Source organism: Artibeus jamaicensis, unplaced genomic scaffold (assembly GCF_021234435.1).
Source record: "Artibeus jamaicensis isolate MK-2021 breed Jamaican fruit bat unplaced genomic scaffold, CSHL_Jam_final contig_391, whole genome shotgun sequence".
Lineage (NCBI taxonomy): Eukaryota > Metazoa > Chordata > Mammalia > Chiroptera > Phyllostomidae > Artibeus > Artibeus jamaicensis.
In genome coordinates, this window is record NW_026521814.1 from 1,203,449 (window position 1) to 1,216,879 (window position 13,431).

A 13,431-nucleotide genomic window follows, 5' to 3' on the forward strand; every position below is an offset into this window, starting at 1 on the left:
AGCCCACTGGTACAACTGTTACTCTAATTCAGTTGTTATTGATTCATTGCCCCCTATCCTTTGTGCTGGAACTTTGAAAATGGCACTGCAATGCTTGCTTTTAAGGGCAGGGCAGACAACATAGCTAAGTTGGTGTTATGATTAAAGCAGTGAATAATTCAAGGATGGAACTTTGAGTAAGGCAGAGTTTGAGGAAAATGTTATATGAGGTAGCGTATGAATTAGGATGGAAATGGGACAGGAAACCTACTCCAAGAACTGCAGAGATTCCCCATCATGTGTCAGTATTGAAATAAAAATGAAACAAAGAATTAAAGTATGTGTTATAACCGGATCCTGACATATTTAGTATATGGCATATTTGGAAGCCAACAAACAGCCCGATATGGTAGAGTGTTAGGAGGGTAGAGGAGACCTGTAAGAAAAGGTACGAGCACAAGTTGAAAACATCAATCATGTTGAATTCTGTATTAGGTTATTTGAATTTTATTCATTAAGAGTTTTAAGTAATGGGGAGGCATGGATTTTTGGGAAGTTTAGTCTGGCAGCTCTGTAGAGATGACTGTGGAGAAAAAGCGGAACTGCTTCGTCAGGAATGCTGCTCCCAGGATGACTTCCAGAGGTTGAAACTCCTTGGGTCCTTAATTAGTCACTCCAGACACAGTGGCTTTATTAGAAATCTTTTTATGTAGAGAACTCCTGTGTATAAAATGTCTTAGGTTTTATTTGAAAAAAAAAGTTCTGAAAAGCATATCAGCAGTAATCCTGAGACTACGAAAGAAATCTATATCCAGTACAAAGTTCAGCAACATCTGGCTCGTCTGGGCCAACACCACCCGCCCTCTGCCCATCCTTTCGTTCTCTCCATTACATCCATTTTTGCCACAGACTTAGCTTTGGGTCAGTGTCATCTTGCTATCAAGGACGGGTGCAGTCGTAGATGTCTGCCGTGTGACTTACTTCTGTCGTTTGTTTATAGCTCCCTGAAAGTAGGAATAGTGTTTTTTCCCCTCCCTTGTAACTCTTCAGGGCCTAGTTCTGTGATCTTATCCACCAGCAAAGGCTGTTATAAGTTACAAGAGTTATAAGTCCAGGGTGTCAGAAGATCAGTTTATTAAGAAGGATTAAAGATCCAAAAAGGATTCTCACTTACATGTTAGTATTGGCACAGAAATAAATGCTTCTTTTTGAAGGTGTGTCTAGCACCTGCGCACACTGAAGCCTCGAGTGAAATCCTGTACAGTTTACGGAGCATCAGACTGAGAGAAGCAGCTCGATAGTTGTGACTGGAGGGAGGGAGAGAAGGGGAAAGGAAGGTGCCAGGCATAAGATACAATGCCAGATGCAGTACATATAGCATATATACGACAAGGTCTGTCTGAAAAATGTCCAGCCACTGTTAATATAATGAGAATGGTTTGTACAACATGTATGTAACCTGGCAGCCAAGGAGAGTGGACTGGAATGCACACACGTGAAAAATGATGACTTCACTGTACTAGTCAGTGGGGGCGGTAGATGCACTGAATGAGCAGGTGTACTGTGTGGCTGTCACATTCAAAATGACTGAGTGAATATAGCAGTGAATCTGCATCAAATTCTGTGTTAAGCTTGAACATTCCTCTGTAAAAACTATTTGGATGACTCAAAAGGCCACAGCTATGGGCAACTGGTGATTGGCAGCTTCAACACCACAGTGTGCCCACTCAGGCATCACGTCCCTTGAGGAGTTTTTTGGTGAAACATCAAATCACCCAAGTACTCAGCTCTCATACAGCACAGATTTGGTGCCCTGTGACTTCTGGCTTTTCCCAAAACTAAAATCACCTTTGAAAGAGTAGAGATTTCAGACCATCGATGAGATTCAGGAAAATACAGTGGGACAGCTGACTGCGATTGGGAGGACTGTGTGAGGTCCCAAGTTGCCTACCTTGAATGAGACTGAGGTATCATTGTCCCATGTACAATGTTTCTTGTATCTTGTATCTTCTTCAATAAATGTCTCTTATTTTTCATGTTACATGGCTGGATACCTTCTGAACAGACTATACCATATTTTGCTGTGTATAATGCATGCCCACATTTTTGTGCACATTATACACAGGATTATTATATCCATTATTATATCCATGGTATGTAATTTTATACCCAATAATAATGCACATCCTTATTTTTCCCTAAAAAATTTGGGCAAAAAGGTGAACATTATACATGGCAAAATATGGTGTGTATATATACACACACTTCAAATTCAGAAACTGGGATTCAAGGAAGCTAAGTAATGGTCTTTAAAATGTTTCTCACCGAAAATGGTGGCTCTGAGATGCTAACCCATGTCCTTGTAACCTCAGCTGCTGCATCCCGTGTCTCCAGCAGGAGACGAGGTATAGAAGCCTTCCTCATTTAACAGGGCACTCAATTCTAGCTCATGCAACCAGACTTGGGTTGAGATGTGTAATATTTCTCTTCAGTTATATTACATTTTCTTTGTCACTCGTATAGCTGTGATTAACATTGGAAAACAGACCTACTCAATAAAATCCTTTTTATTCCCTTGCTTATGAGTCACACATATCATGACTTTGGGCAGGAGAAACTTAATGGAATAGTTAGTGTTTTGGTTGTTTGATGAGTCACACTTCTCACTATGCTTGTGTTTTAAATATCTCACAAATTTGGGATGCTTGTTCAGATGAAAGATTATATAGAATAAGAATTTTGATAGACTTCATTGAAGTTTAAAGTCTGTACTACAAGAAAAGATTTTCTTCTCAATTTAACTGTACATTTTTTATTCAAATTCTTGGGCTTAAATATTATCATATAAAAGTGACATTCAGAAAGATGATAAATTTCTACTGAGCATGACATTGGTCTTACTAATACTATCCTCTGAGCTTTTCTTATAGATAGTGACATTGTGCTTTATTAATGTGTTCATCTCCCATTCTCAAACCTTTGTGTCCCTCAGAAACCTTGAGTACACCCTCCAGGTCATTCAGGCTGTATTTAAAAAGAACTGTCACAATTCAGTAGAAAAAAATTCTTTCACTTTGCACTCTTAAAAAAGGCATTCTTGTGTTTTTGGTATGTTTTACATTCAGAGATTATGAAATCTTAAATATTGTAAAAATCTAGTAGATTTATAAATTGGAATTGTCACATCAACTTATAGCAAAATCAGCAGATGCCAAGTGGTGGCACTGGTATCCCCAGTGAGCACCTGTGACTAAGAAAGGAAACACCTAGAATAGCATGCTGATGTATTCATTGATCTTGATGGTGACGACCTTGAGTCATTGAGGATAAATTGAGTTAAATTCTATGCCTGCTATTTTAAAGAGCGTGGAGGTATGCAATAATTTTAGCAAGGTTTCCAACCAAAAATGTTCAAACATAATTTTTAAAGTGATTTTCTGTAAAGCTTGATCCAAACTTAAAAAACAAACTGTATCCATAGAAGAGAGGTGAAGTGGTCCCCCTCCCTTTGCTGCATGCACTCCTGGCTGCTGGTGCTCTCCAACAGGTTGTTCATGAAAGGAGTCCCAGCGCCCACGCGCCCACGGAAGCTGTCTACGCCAGGCAAGTCCACACCTTACAGCATCATTAGTTCCTGGGTGTTTCAAACTTGCAGACTAAATTTACCTCTAAGCTGTCAATTTCTTTAACTTCCTTTTCCAAAATGCTAGTTTAACACTCTTATTGGAGAGTAAAGCTTCTCCTCGGAAGGTCAAATGAAATCTACTTTAACTTCAGGCACATTATTATCATTTATAATCTTAATTATGCAAAAAATATATGCTGGGATTATTTTATTATCTCTGGTTCCCAGAGAAAATATTTAGCATGTTTAGACACTAAAAGAACAATCATTCTTAGTTTTGATATTGTACATGACTTGTATAATAATACCAAGTCAGACATCGTACATTATCAGATATTGTACAATGGTGTTATTAATATGTGATATTGTACAATGTATGATTTCAGTTAAGATAAAATTTCTATTTAATTTGCTTTATGATGTGAACATATGCTCTATGACTACTCTTCTGGATATAGAACTTTGCAAAAATCAGTACGACTACTCACTATGATTGAATTCTATCAAGAAATAAAATTGTAACAAGAGACCTACAGGGTTTGAATGTCAGCTTATAATTCCATTGGATGAGTGGGATTTGAGACTTGGAAGTGAAGCTACTGCATGGCGTGCTCCGGAAAGATAGTTGAAGCTATAATGTCACAATCCTCTGTCCATTCTTATGAATGACTCATCAGTTTAATGTTGAATTAACAGATTTTTCCCATTTCTTCCATTTTAAGATATTTATACTATAGCTCACTCTGTCTGAAATAACTTTTCCCAGCAAATGGTCTGAAGCTAAGTTTAAGTTTATAAAATCAATTTTTTTAAAAATGAAGACATTTTGCAAGTAATTAAGCAAAACGTCATGTTTTCTCAGTTATCTAGGCATTACTTTGGTAGCTAAAGTCAGCCTCTGAAATCTATGCTTTCAGTGATATAGTTGTGTGATCCTAAAGTGGTCAAAGCCTTAAGTGATTAACTGGACTCTCTTTAATTCTACTGATCCATCCGAGCTACCAAGATGCTATTGTAGATATCACTGATATTTGTTCTTACAATGTGAGCCTCATCATAGTTACCTGGAATAGAATTATGAATTACTATATAAATAACCAAAATTATTTTGTTTTTTTCAAAAGCTGTACATATAGATAAACATATGGTAACAGAAATTATATATGAATTGGATAAGAATCCTATGAACTGCTTAATTTAACACATTTCTATGTATCTATTTTTGATAAGAAATGAAATCACCATGTTTACAAGGCTGTTTTGGCTAACAAGCAAAATAAGAGAAACTTTCTGGACAAATGTGTCCATATGCCAAAGTGACTTAGGTCTGATTCGAGACATGAAACTCATTACCTCTGAAAAAAATGAAGGCTCATTTATTAAATGACCATTAGCAATTCTACAGTATGTAGAATGGGAATAGTAATACAGAACTTTATAGTTTACTTTTTAAAAACAAGCCCAAGGAGTAAAAATATTCTTTTAAAAAAGATTTTATTTATTTATATTTAGACAGAGGGGAAGGGAGGGAGAAAGAGAGGGAGAGAAATACCAATGTGTGGTTGCCTCTCATGTGCACCCTCCCTACTGAGGACCTGGCCTGCAACCCAGGCATGTGCCCTGACTGGGAATCAAACCAGCAACCTTTTGGTTTTCAGGTCGGTGCTCAGTCCACTGTACCACACCAGGCAGGGCATAAAAATATGCTTTTAATTAAGACACTCAAAGAAATAAGAAAATGGATGCAAGGACTCCTTTAAGTTAGGATTTATGATACAAATATTTTTGTCTTTTAACAGGGCAAGCTGATGTTCACCTCCTAACTCCAAGCTGCCTCTTTCAGGAGGGAACATCGGCGATTTTTAAAGTATGATTAAAATGCTTTGCCATCCCCCCTGCTGTGTTTCTGTAGCACCTACAGCCATTACTGGCACCCAGGCGGCCTGCGTTGATGGCAGTTTCTCTCTCATTTCTTTGGAGTCCGTTCAACTGCTGTGGTTTTACTCAGAAGTGAATGCTTTGCATAGATGATTTCCTGAGACAGTTTGAATAGTCTTTGTCAGAAAACGGCCATTCTGGCTGTGAACAGCTCGGTCTGGGAGGAGCTGACGGCAGACTGCTCAGGTCAACATGCTTGGCTCTGGGTTCCCGGCCATGCCCTGCGGCTTTCCCTCTCGGCCTTTGCTCACCCCCACTTCAGTGATATCACTGCCTACATCTTGCCATTTCTTCAAAGAAAACAAGGTTTGGACTAGTCCATTAGAAAAAGAAATGCTGCCAGGAAATCTATGCAAAACTCCCCAAAGAACAATTCATAGTTGTTTCAGCAACTGATGTAGAAATGATTTTAAATAATAAAACCAGACCGAGTAATTCAAATTTTTGTAAGGCCATAATCCGTTGCAAAGACAGTAGTCCCTGCTTAGGGTTCTAGATAGGAAATTTGGGAACAAAGCTAACGTTAAATTTCTTGATTTGAATATCTTGTTAAAGATCATCTTGACAGTGTGGTTTTAAGATACGGAGAACAAAGTGGCTCTTTGTAATAAACTGACAAATGAACTTCAAGTGGCATGCTGTTCTGTCAGAGGCGCTAAGGTAAAGAGAAGCACTGTTTTATGAAGTGCGTCATGTGGGTGTATATGTGCTGGTGTGCAGCGTTGGTAGCGATCCCATGGTCTTCGTCCGTGTACCACTGGAGAGGAAAAGAAAAGGGTCGGAATTAGAAAGTCAGTTGTCTGTTTCCCCCAATCAATTCAAATGAGCACGCAGAGAATACAACAGGATGTTTTAATTCCTGAATCAGTGTATGAATTGAAACACAATCCAACAGGGTGACTGATTCCCCCAGACCTTTTCTCGGGCACATTGTTCTGTCCCTCGGAAGAAGGTGTTGAGAGAACTCACTGTGAATTTGGCTTTTCTGCACAGTGCTTTAAAGATATGTATGTTCTAATAAAAATACCCAGATCCATTTTCAAATTTGAATCAAAGGACACTTAAAACCATGTCAAGCACAGGAGGGATGCTTATCCTATTAAGCTCACTGTTTGTTTGTTTTTTAACATTTTATTTATCTTTAGAGGGGAAGGGAAGGAGGAAGGGAGAGAAATATCAATGTGTGGTTGCCTCTCATGGGTCCCCCACTGGGAACTGGCCTGCAACCCAGGCATGTGCCCTGACTGGGAATCGAACCTCGATCCTCTGGTTCGCAGGCCCGTGCTCAATCCACTGAGCTATGCCAGCCAGGGTGAGCTCACTGATTTTAATTTAATATCATCCAGTGTCGAATTTCTCCTGCACTGTAGTAAGATAAACTATATGAGTAAGATAAAATAAATGAGTTTGGCCCCTGACTGGTGCGGCTCAGGTGGTTGGGTGTTGTCTCCCAAAGCAAAAGTTTGCTAATTCAATTCCAGGTCAGGGCGCACGTTTGAGTTGTAGGTCCGGTCCCCAGTTGGGTTACATATGAGAAGCGACCAGTAAATAAAATCTATAAATCAATCAATCAATAAAAGTTCATTTTGGCCCTGGACAGGCAGCGCAGGTGGTTGGAGCGCTGTCCCAGTGCTCACACCGAGGTTGTGGGTTAGACCCCCTGTCAGGGCACAGAGAGGAGTGAACCAGTGGCTGCGTAAACAAGTAGAACAAGAAACTGATCTTTTTTTCTCTTTCTCCCTCCCTTCTAAAATTAATGAATAAGAAAGTAAGTTTTTAAACGGCAATTTTTCCTAATATATGTCAGTAAGGAGCTAGAAAAATCTATTTTAGTATTCCATATAAATGTTTAACATAAGTGAAGTCAGAAGTCAAATGTATTATTTTCAAACACTTGAGATTTCTCACCAGAAGTTTCTTTCGATCCCTACATGTGACATTCGTGTGGAGGGAGCTGACGCCCTGAGGCAAGACTGTATCGACTTCTACAGCATTTAGCAACTGGAACGTCATGGCCAGGCAAACATATATTACAGAGGCATAAATTAACTTTTAAAAATTGCTTCATTAAAGTATGTCTTTTCTTTGAATAGTGAAAAAATGAACTACAACCTATTCTGTGAATCTGACCCTGAGGATGTCTAGCAGGTGTTTGCGGTGTTGAATGACCAGGCACTGTCTGAACTGAGCACAGAGCTGTGTGTGTGTTTGAAGAGAGTGAGGAAAAGTGGCTGTTCAAGCTGATACAGACAAGACAGCATTTTACACAAAAACATTTAGTGTCAAACACCTACATATACACATATGCGTGTATATAGTTTTTCTTAATCAGAAAATGTCTAGTGCAGAAAATGAATTCCACTTAATACCTAGAAACCTCCTTCTGTGTAGGCAACAGCTGCTTTAGCCACTTCTGACTTTATAAAACAGTCTAATTGTTTACTGCCTGTGGCTGGTCCACAAAAGATAACATGGCAATCACAAAACCTGAAGTGTGATGATTATTTATATCCCACGGTTGATAGAATGGCCAGTAATGCATACTGGACAGAAATGGATTTTCATATTTGAATTGGGCTATTATGCTGGCTTCACATCAGGGTTACTCTGCCACACACTTACAGAGTAAGTGAGTACTTTGGAATCAAAACAGGTTGACCGAACCACCACGTCAGTCAAACACTGAACCACCACAGTGTTTGACACTCGGAGGATGTGCAATATTGTGCTTTCCAGCTCCCAACTCTCTAATGTCATTCAGCACGACTCTGCCTGTGGCTCAGGAGATCACTTCTCCAACTTCTCACTGGAAGTATAAAATCCCTTTTAATCCTCTCCTGTTTCCTGAGACCTCTGTGGGGCAGAGTATGCCAAAGAGGAGAAACTAGAACCCATCAGAAAGTAAGTTCCTTCCCCCTGCGCAAAGTTTTGCTGTACCATTGCCTGGAAATCCACTCCAGCTTCCACCAAGGCTTTGGAGATCTGTGCTGACTGCTGAAAATGAACGTTATCTGCAGAGAGAGAAAGGAAACATAAAGTCACTAATAGCAGCTCCAGTTTTCCGATAATGGAAGGGTGGGAAAGGCATAAAAAGAAAGGGGCTGTTTGAAGTTCCAGGACTCAGCATCCCATTTAGCCCAAGACAAGTGAGTTGTGGAAAGCAACACTGTTTTATTGAAGTAGATGTAACAGTCTTGCCCCTCATGCTTTTGTTTTGTCAGTAGTGAAATTGCAAACCTGTCTGTGATACTAAAAAGTCTAATTAACTGAAACTCACCATCTGCTGTTCCATGAATAAGGAGGTACTCAACTTGTTTAAAATTTTCAGCTCTGCTCATGACTGTTGAATTCTGGAATTGGGAAAAAAGAATGTCATTATTCAAAAAAAGATCTGCCATAAACTGATTTTTCACTTCAGTTTACAAAATAAAATGTTTTCAGCTGGGGCCCCCTTTGATACAAAATATAGCAAACCGATATTCAAGCAAATGCTGTTTGCATGCATGGCAGAATGCATAGCGTGCCCTGTGCCTGGGAGACAGGCCTGGAGTGGGAAGATGCCACGTCTCCCCTGCACATGGAGGAAGAGGGTACCTGCCGCCCAGGCTGCATGCAAAACCCCTTGAGTTCCAGATCCTAGCCTGGCTGTGCCCTATGCATTAGCACAGGGCAGAGTCTCATATTAGCAATGTATGTTCCATGGGCTTATGCTGTAGTTCAGCCAAAAAGTGTATTGCCATGGCAACCATGTGTCACATGGTGCCATACATGATACATTTCAAAGAGCCTGTACATAGCATTTGCAACTAAACATACTCTGCAATATGTCACATGAACTTTGATCCACATTGCTAGGTTCTGATTGAGAAGCAAGTATACCTCTTTGGGAGCAGATGTTTAAAATCTAGGCAAATGTAACATATGGGAGGGGAAATGGGTGAAAAGGATCAAGAACCACCTTTGGAAATCAGTGGGTTGTTGTCTGATTCATTCCGTATTGGGGAATATGTTGCAATTGGAGCAAGTTGTTCCCAAATCAGACAGGGAAATAGGGGCAAATATTGGGCAGTCCGCTTGTCGAAGACTGCTTTGTGGCCCCAGAAGGAGGGTAGGGTCTGGGATGAAAAAGCCTTTGAAAGTATGGAACTGGTCATCTGATCTTCATTCGGAGATGTCTACAAAGCTGGGACGAAGGTAAGTGTCACATAGACATGTTAGTGCCTTTGGGAAGGCAGAGCTGGAGTCTGCTTCTTCGGGAGGGAAGAGCCAGAGCCCTCGCTGCAGGGTTAGCATCATCCAGCCAGTCCCACAGCATCTTGGTGAACCAAAGCCAAGGTCTGCATTTTACAGACATCTTCCTAACGAACACCAGCACCAACTTAATATTTCTGATGGGAACCCTGGTTGTCTGGCAGGAAGCTGGACGGGGCTAAGGTCAAGTGCTTGTTCAAGTTCTTTATCAGCGAGCTGTACACTGGGAGACAGGCGGGGCTCTGAGCCTTGTTTTCCATAAAATGGGAATGAGAACAACTCCTCTTACTCCCTTACAGCAGTCGGAGTCAGGAGACGTGGGCCCCCACCCCGTTTAGGTAAAATCACTGACACTGATGTGAGAATACTGTGACGCAGTGTTTCTGGAGAAAAGACACTCTGTCTACAACTTTCAGGACAGAGGTAACCAACGTGTCTCAGGGACTGACGCTCCCAAAGTCGCATTGTCCGGGAAAGCTTAGAACACATGCCCTCCTGCTCCTGACCAGGCTGGTTCCCACTTGTCCTGACCACATTGCATTTCTGACCCATTTCTGACCCACGCAGGGGTCAGCACCTAGGACTTGTGAAAAGTAACATTTTAATTTTACTTCATTTTAAAGAAGTGTTTTATCTGGCAAGAAGTCCCAGATAAATCCATCTGCGTGAGTCCGTCCGTCCGTCCATCCATCCATCCATCCATCCACCCCAACATTACCCCATTCATTATTCCATTCACTCATTCTTTTTTCATCTAGTCCACCAGTATTTATTTGTGAAATACCCCTTAAACGATAATATCCATGAGAAAAAATTTGTCTCTGTTGTTCATCACTTTATCCTTAGCATCTAATACAGTGTTAAATATTAATCAAATGAATAAATGAAAGAAATTTAAGCACCTCTGTTGTGCCATTCACTATATTTTGCTCAGTTTTGCAGAGGCAAGTGGGAATAGCTGGGGTAGGTGGAATGAAATATTCTTATTCCGAAATGTACCGAGATCTGTTTTGCCTACTCTCAACACATACACCAGGCCACTAGTAATAGTAGTAGCTAACATTTACTGTTTACTCTGTCAGTCACTGTGCTGAGCATCATAAATTTATAGAAGCACTGCTCTATTTAATCCTCATAACATTCCTGTGAGATTCTGCTTTCTCTGTGGAGATGACAAGATTCAGAAGCATGTAACTCGCACCAGGTTTCATCCGTGGGAAGCGACACGGCCGGACACAAAGTCTGACAACAGAGCCTTTTCTCCTTCCTACGCTGCGTGTGATCTGGTCTTCCAGCAACGGAGCAGCAGGAAATAAATGGCTAATTAATTCTCCTGGAATTCGGAGTACACAGATACAATGGGCACCCTTTGGTTCCTGTGCCCAGACTGAATTAATTGGAAGAGATCTTGATCTGCAAGCCCTGTGAGATTTATCAGGCACGGTTTCTGACCGTGCCCATGAGGCAGAGCCTAAAGCAGCAACAGAAGCCTGAGCTGTTTTCTGCCCTTCAGAGAGGAAAAGGATCCGAACCGACCTCCCTAAAGGACAGGGTAGGATTCTAAGCCAGAGACGGGAGAGGCTGGGGCTTGAGCCCCGACAGTGAACATTAAGAATCTGAGCCCAGGCCCTGGTGCCCTTCAGAGCCCTCCGCCTGACCCTTTCTGCCAGCCCTGCTGGCAGCACTGCTGTGTCCTCCACCTAGTTTCCGACCACCTTGCATAGAGCTCCTTGCCCGCAGGAAACAGCCCACTTGAACACCTAGACCTGACTCAGATATACGCTGGTGTCCCCTCACCTCACCTCTGAAAGCCTCGCAGTCTTTCCTTGCTTGGCAACTTGAACAGCAAAAGCTGCTCCTACAACCTCCCTGAGCCGTACAACTGAGACTTAACACTGAAACACAGAGTAATGGTTAGGAGACATATAAATACACAGGACAGTTAGCAAGGAATGTGATAACTACTGGAGTTTGGACCAAAACAGTTTCTGGCTGCCTTTTTTTTTTTCTTAAATGGAGTGAATACAGGCTGAAAGAAGACAATTTTTATAAACAAGTAAAACCCTGAGCCTAAGATAAATGTTGTGATGTACACACTGTAGCTGTGATGAACTAGACATGGTGAGAAATGCAACATACTGAGAAAAAGACGAAAACTGTGATAAAAGTGTCATGATGCAAATTGTTTTACATTAACAATATTACACTACAAAGAAAGAAAGACAAATACTTTAATGCAGCAAAAGAAAAATAAAACAAAAGCTTCCCCTGCAACTGCAAGCTAAGCGTGCCATTGCCAAAGCTCACATCCCCCTGCGCTGGGAGAATCCTCAAGAGGGACCTCTCCGTGTGAGGAGGGAGGCAGGCAGCCCGAGGCGCATGCCGCTTTAAGGCACTCAGGCTGCTGAGAACATTCTTCCCCCCAAAAGATACAGCTGTGTCACCTTGCCTCATTTCCTAGCAGACTGAGTATTCTGCTTTCTCAAAAAAGATTCTCGATGGTCCACTGTAGGTGCCCTTTAACCTGTGAAAGCCCACACCCAAAGCCAGGGAAAGGAATGCATGAAAGAAGTGCATGATTAACAGTTAGAAACAATTTAATTGTGCTATTTTAACCCACCCAAATAGGATAATCCCCACTTGCCTGTTGATGGAAACAGAAATAAAAAAGGAAATGGATGACTAAGTTAGAAGCCGAATAGTCTATCACCAACTACTAAAAAGGAAGCTAAGAGTGATAAATGGGCAAAGATGCAATGGCGGTGCAGTTGGCACCCTCCTGAGGCTAAAAACTTCCGGAGAGCCCCGCTGCCAGCAACAGCCTGGCAAGGCGAAGTGGGAAGGATTGGTCCAGTGGCAGTGCCGACTCCACAGCATCTCTGCAAGGAGCTTTTCCTGCAAGCCCCAAGAAGAACCATCTGTAGCTCCTCGTTGGATCATGCTGGTTCCTCAGTTACCTTCCAACAAATAAATCTTTGTATTTTTGAAATAAAAGAGAGCTGATAAGAGCAGGGAAGTACTGTGAGAGACAGAAGGTCTGACAATTTTTAAGCTACCCCTTGTGCCATCCGGGAACCATCAGGACGATTTGCTTGCTGGGGACAGTGGGGGCGGCTGCCATGGTTCGAAAGCTTACTTCACGGCAGGCAGAGGTATCTCACTTAATCCTTGTATAACCCTGTGGCGTAGGTCTGATCATCCCCATTATTCAGATGAGGAAACTGAGGTTCAGAGAGCTTACTTAGCCTTCCCAAGCTCATACTGCTGGTAAGTGCTGGCATTAGATTTTGAGTACAGGGCTAATCCCGATTCACATCAGAGCCAGACAACACACCACCATTTCCAGGAACTTGCAGAAAGAGTAAACGGCCATGGTCTCGAGGACAGCCCACTATTTCAGTGACACATTCACCTCAGTGTACCTACTCTTCTGTGCATCCTCCCACAAATCCTTTATAAATAACATTAAATGATGCTATTTGGGGAAGTACCATTAATGCCACAGAAAACAGAGGCCATAGAAAATATTTAAGAGAAATTAATTCAACCCACTGTATCAGATGTTTTACTTGTTTACATCTATCAAACAACTGTCCCCACGAGATGCCAAGGAAAGAGCTCCCATCAGCCCGACAGGG

General features: G+C 41.5%; 1 protein-coding gene and 1 long non-coding RNA gene across 2 annotated transcripts in view; both read right to left on the reverse strand.

The window, feature by feature from the left end:
- Positions 1 to 528: 528 nt before the first annotated feature.
- On the reverse strand, positions 529 to 2,365 carry LOC119045639 (uncharacterized). The gene is made up of 3 exons (XR_005081829.2): positions 2,305 to 2,365; positions 1,154 to 1,286; positions 529 to 699 (listed from the first exon to the last, which is right to left on the reverse strand). It is a non-coding gene; the product is annotated as an uncharacterized LOC119045639 (long non-coding RNA).
- Positions 2,366 to 5,086: 2,721 nt separating this feature from the next.
- DPP4 (dipeptidyl peptidase 4) overlaps positions 5,087 to 13,431 on the reverse strand; it is an 83,384-nt gene continuing 75,039 nt past the window's right edge. The window contains exons 24-26 of the mRNA XM_053665143.1: positions 8,820 to 8,892; positions 8,480 to 8,553; positions 5,087 to 6,299 (exon numbers count right to left, since the gene is read on the reverse strand). Of these exons, the coding sequence (XP_053521118.1) occupies positions 6,198 to 6,299; positions 8,480 to 8,553; positions 8,820 to 8,892 (249 nt within the window). The 3' untranslated portion in view covers positions 5,087 to 6,197. The remainder of the gene's footprint in view (positions 6,300 to 8,479; positions 8,554 to 8,819; positions 8,893 to 13,431) is intronic.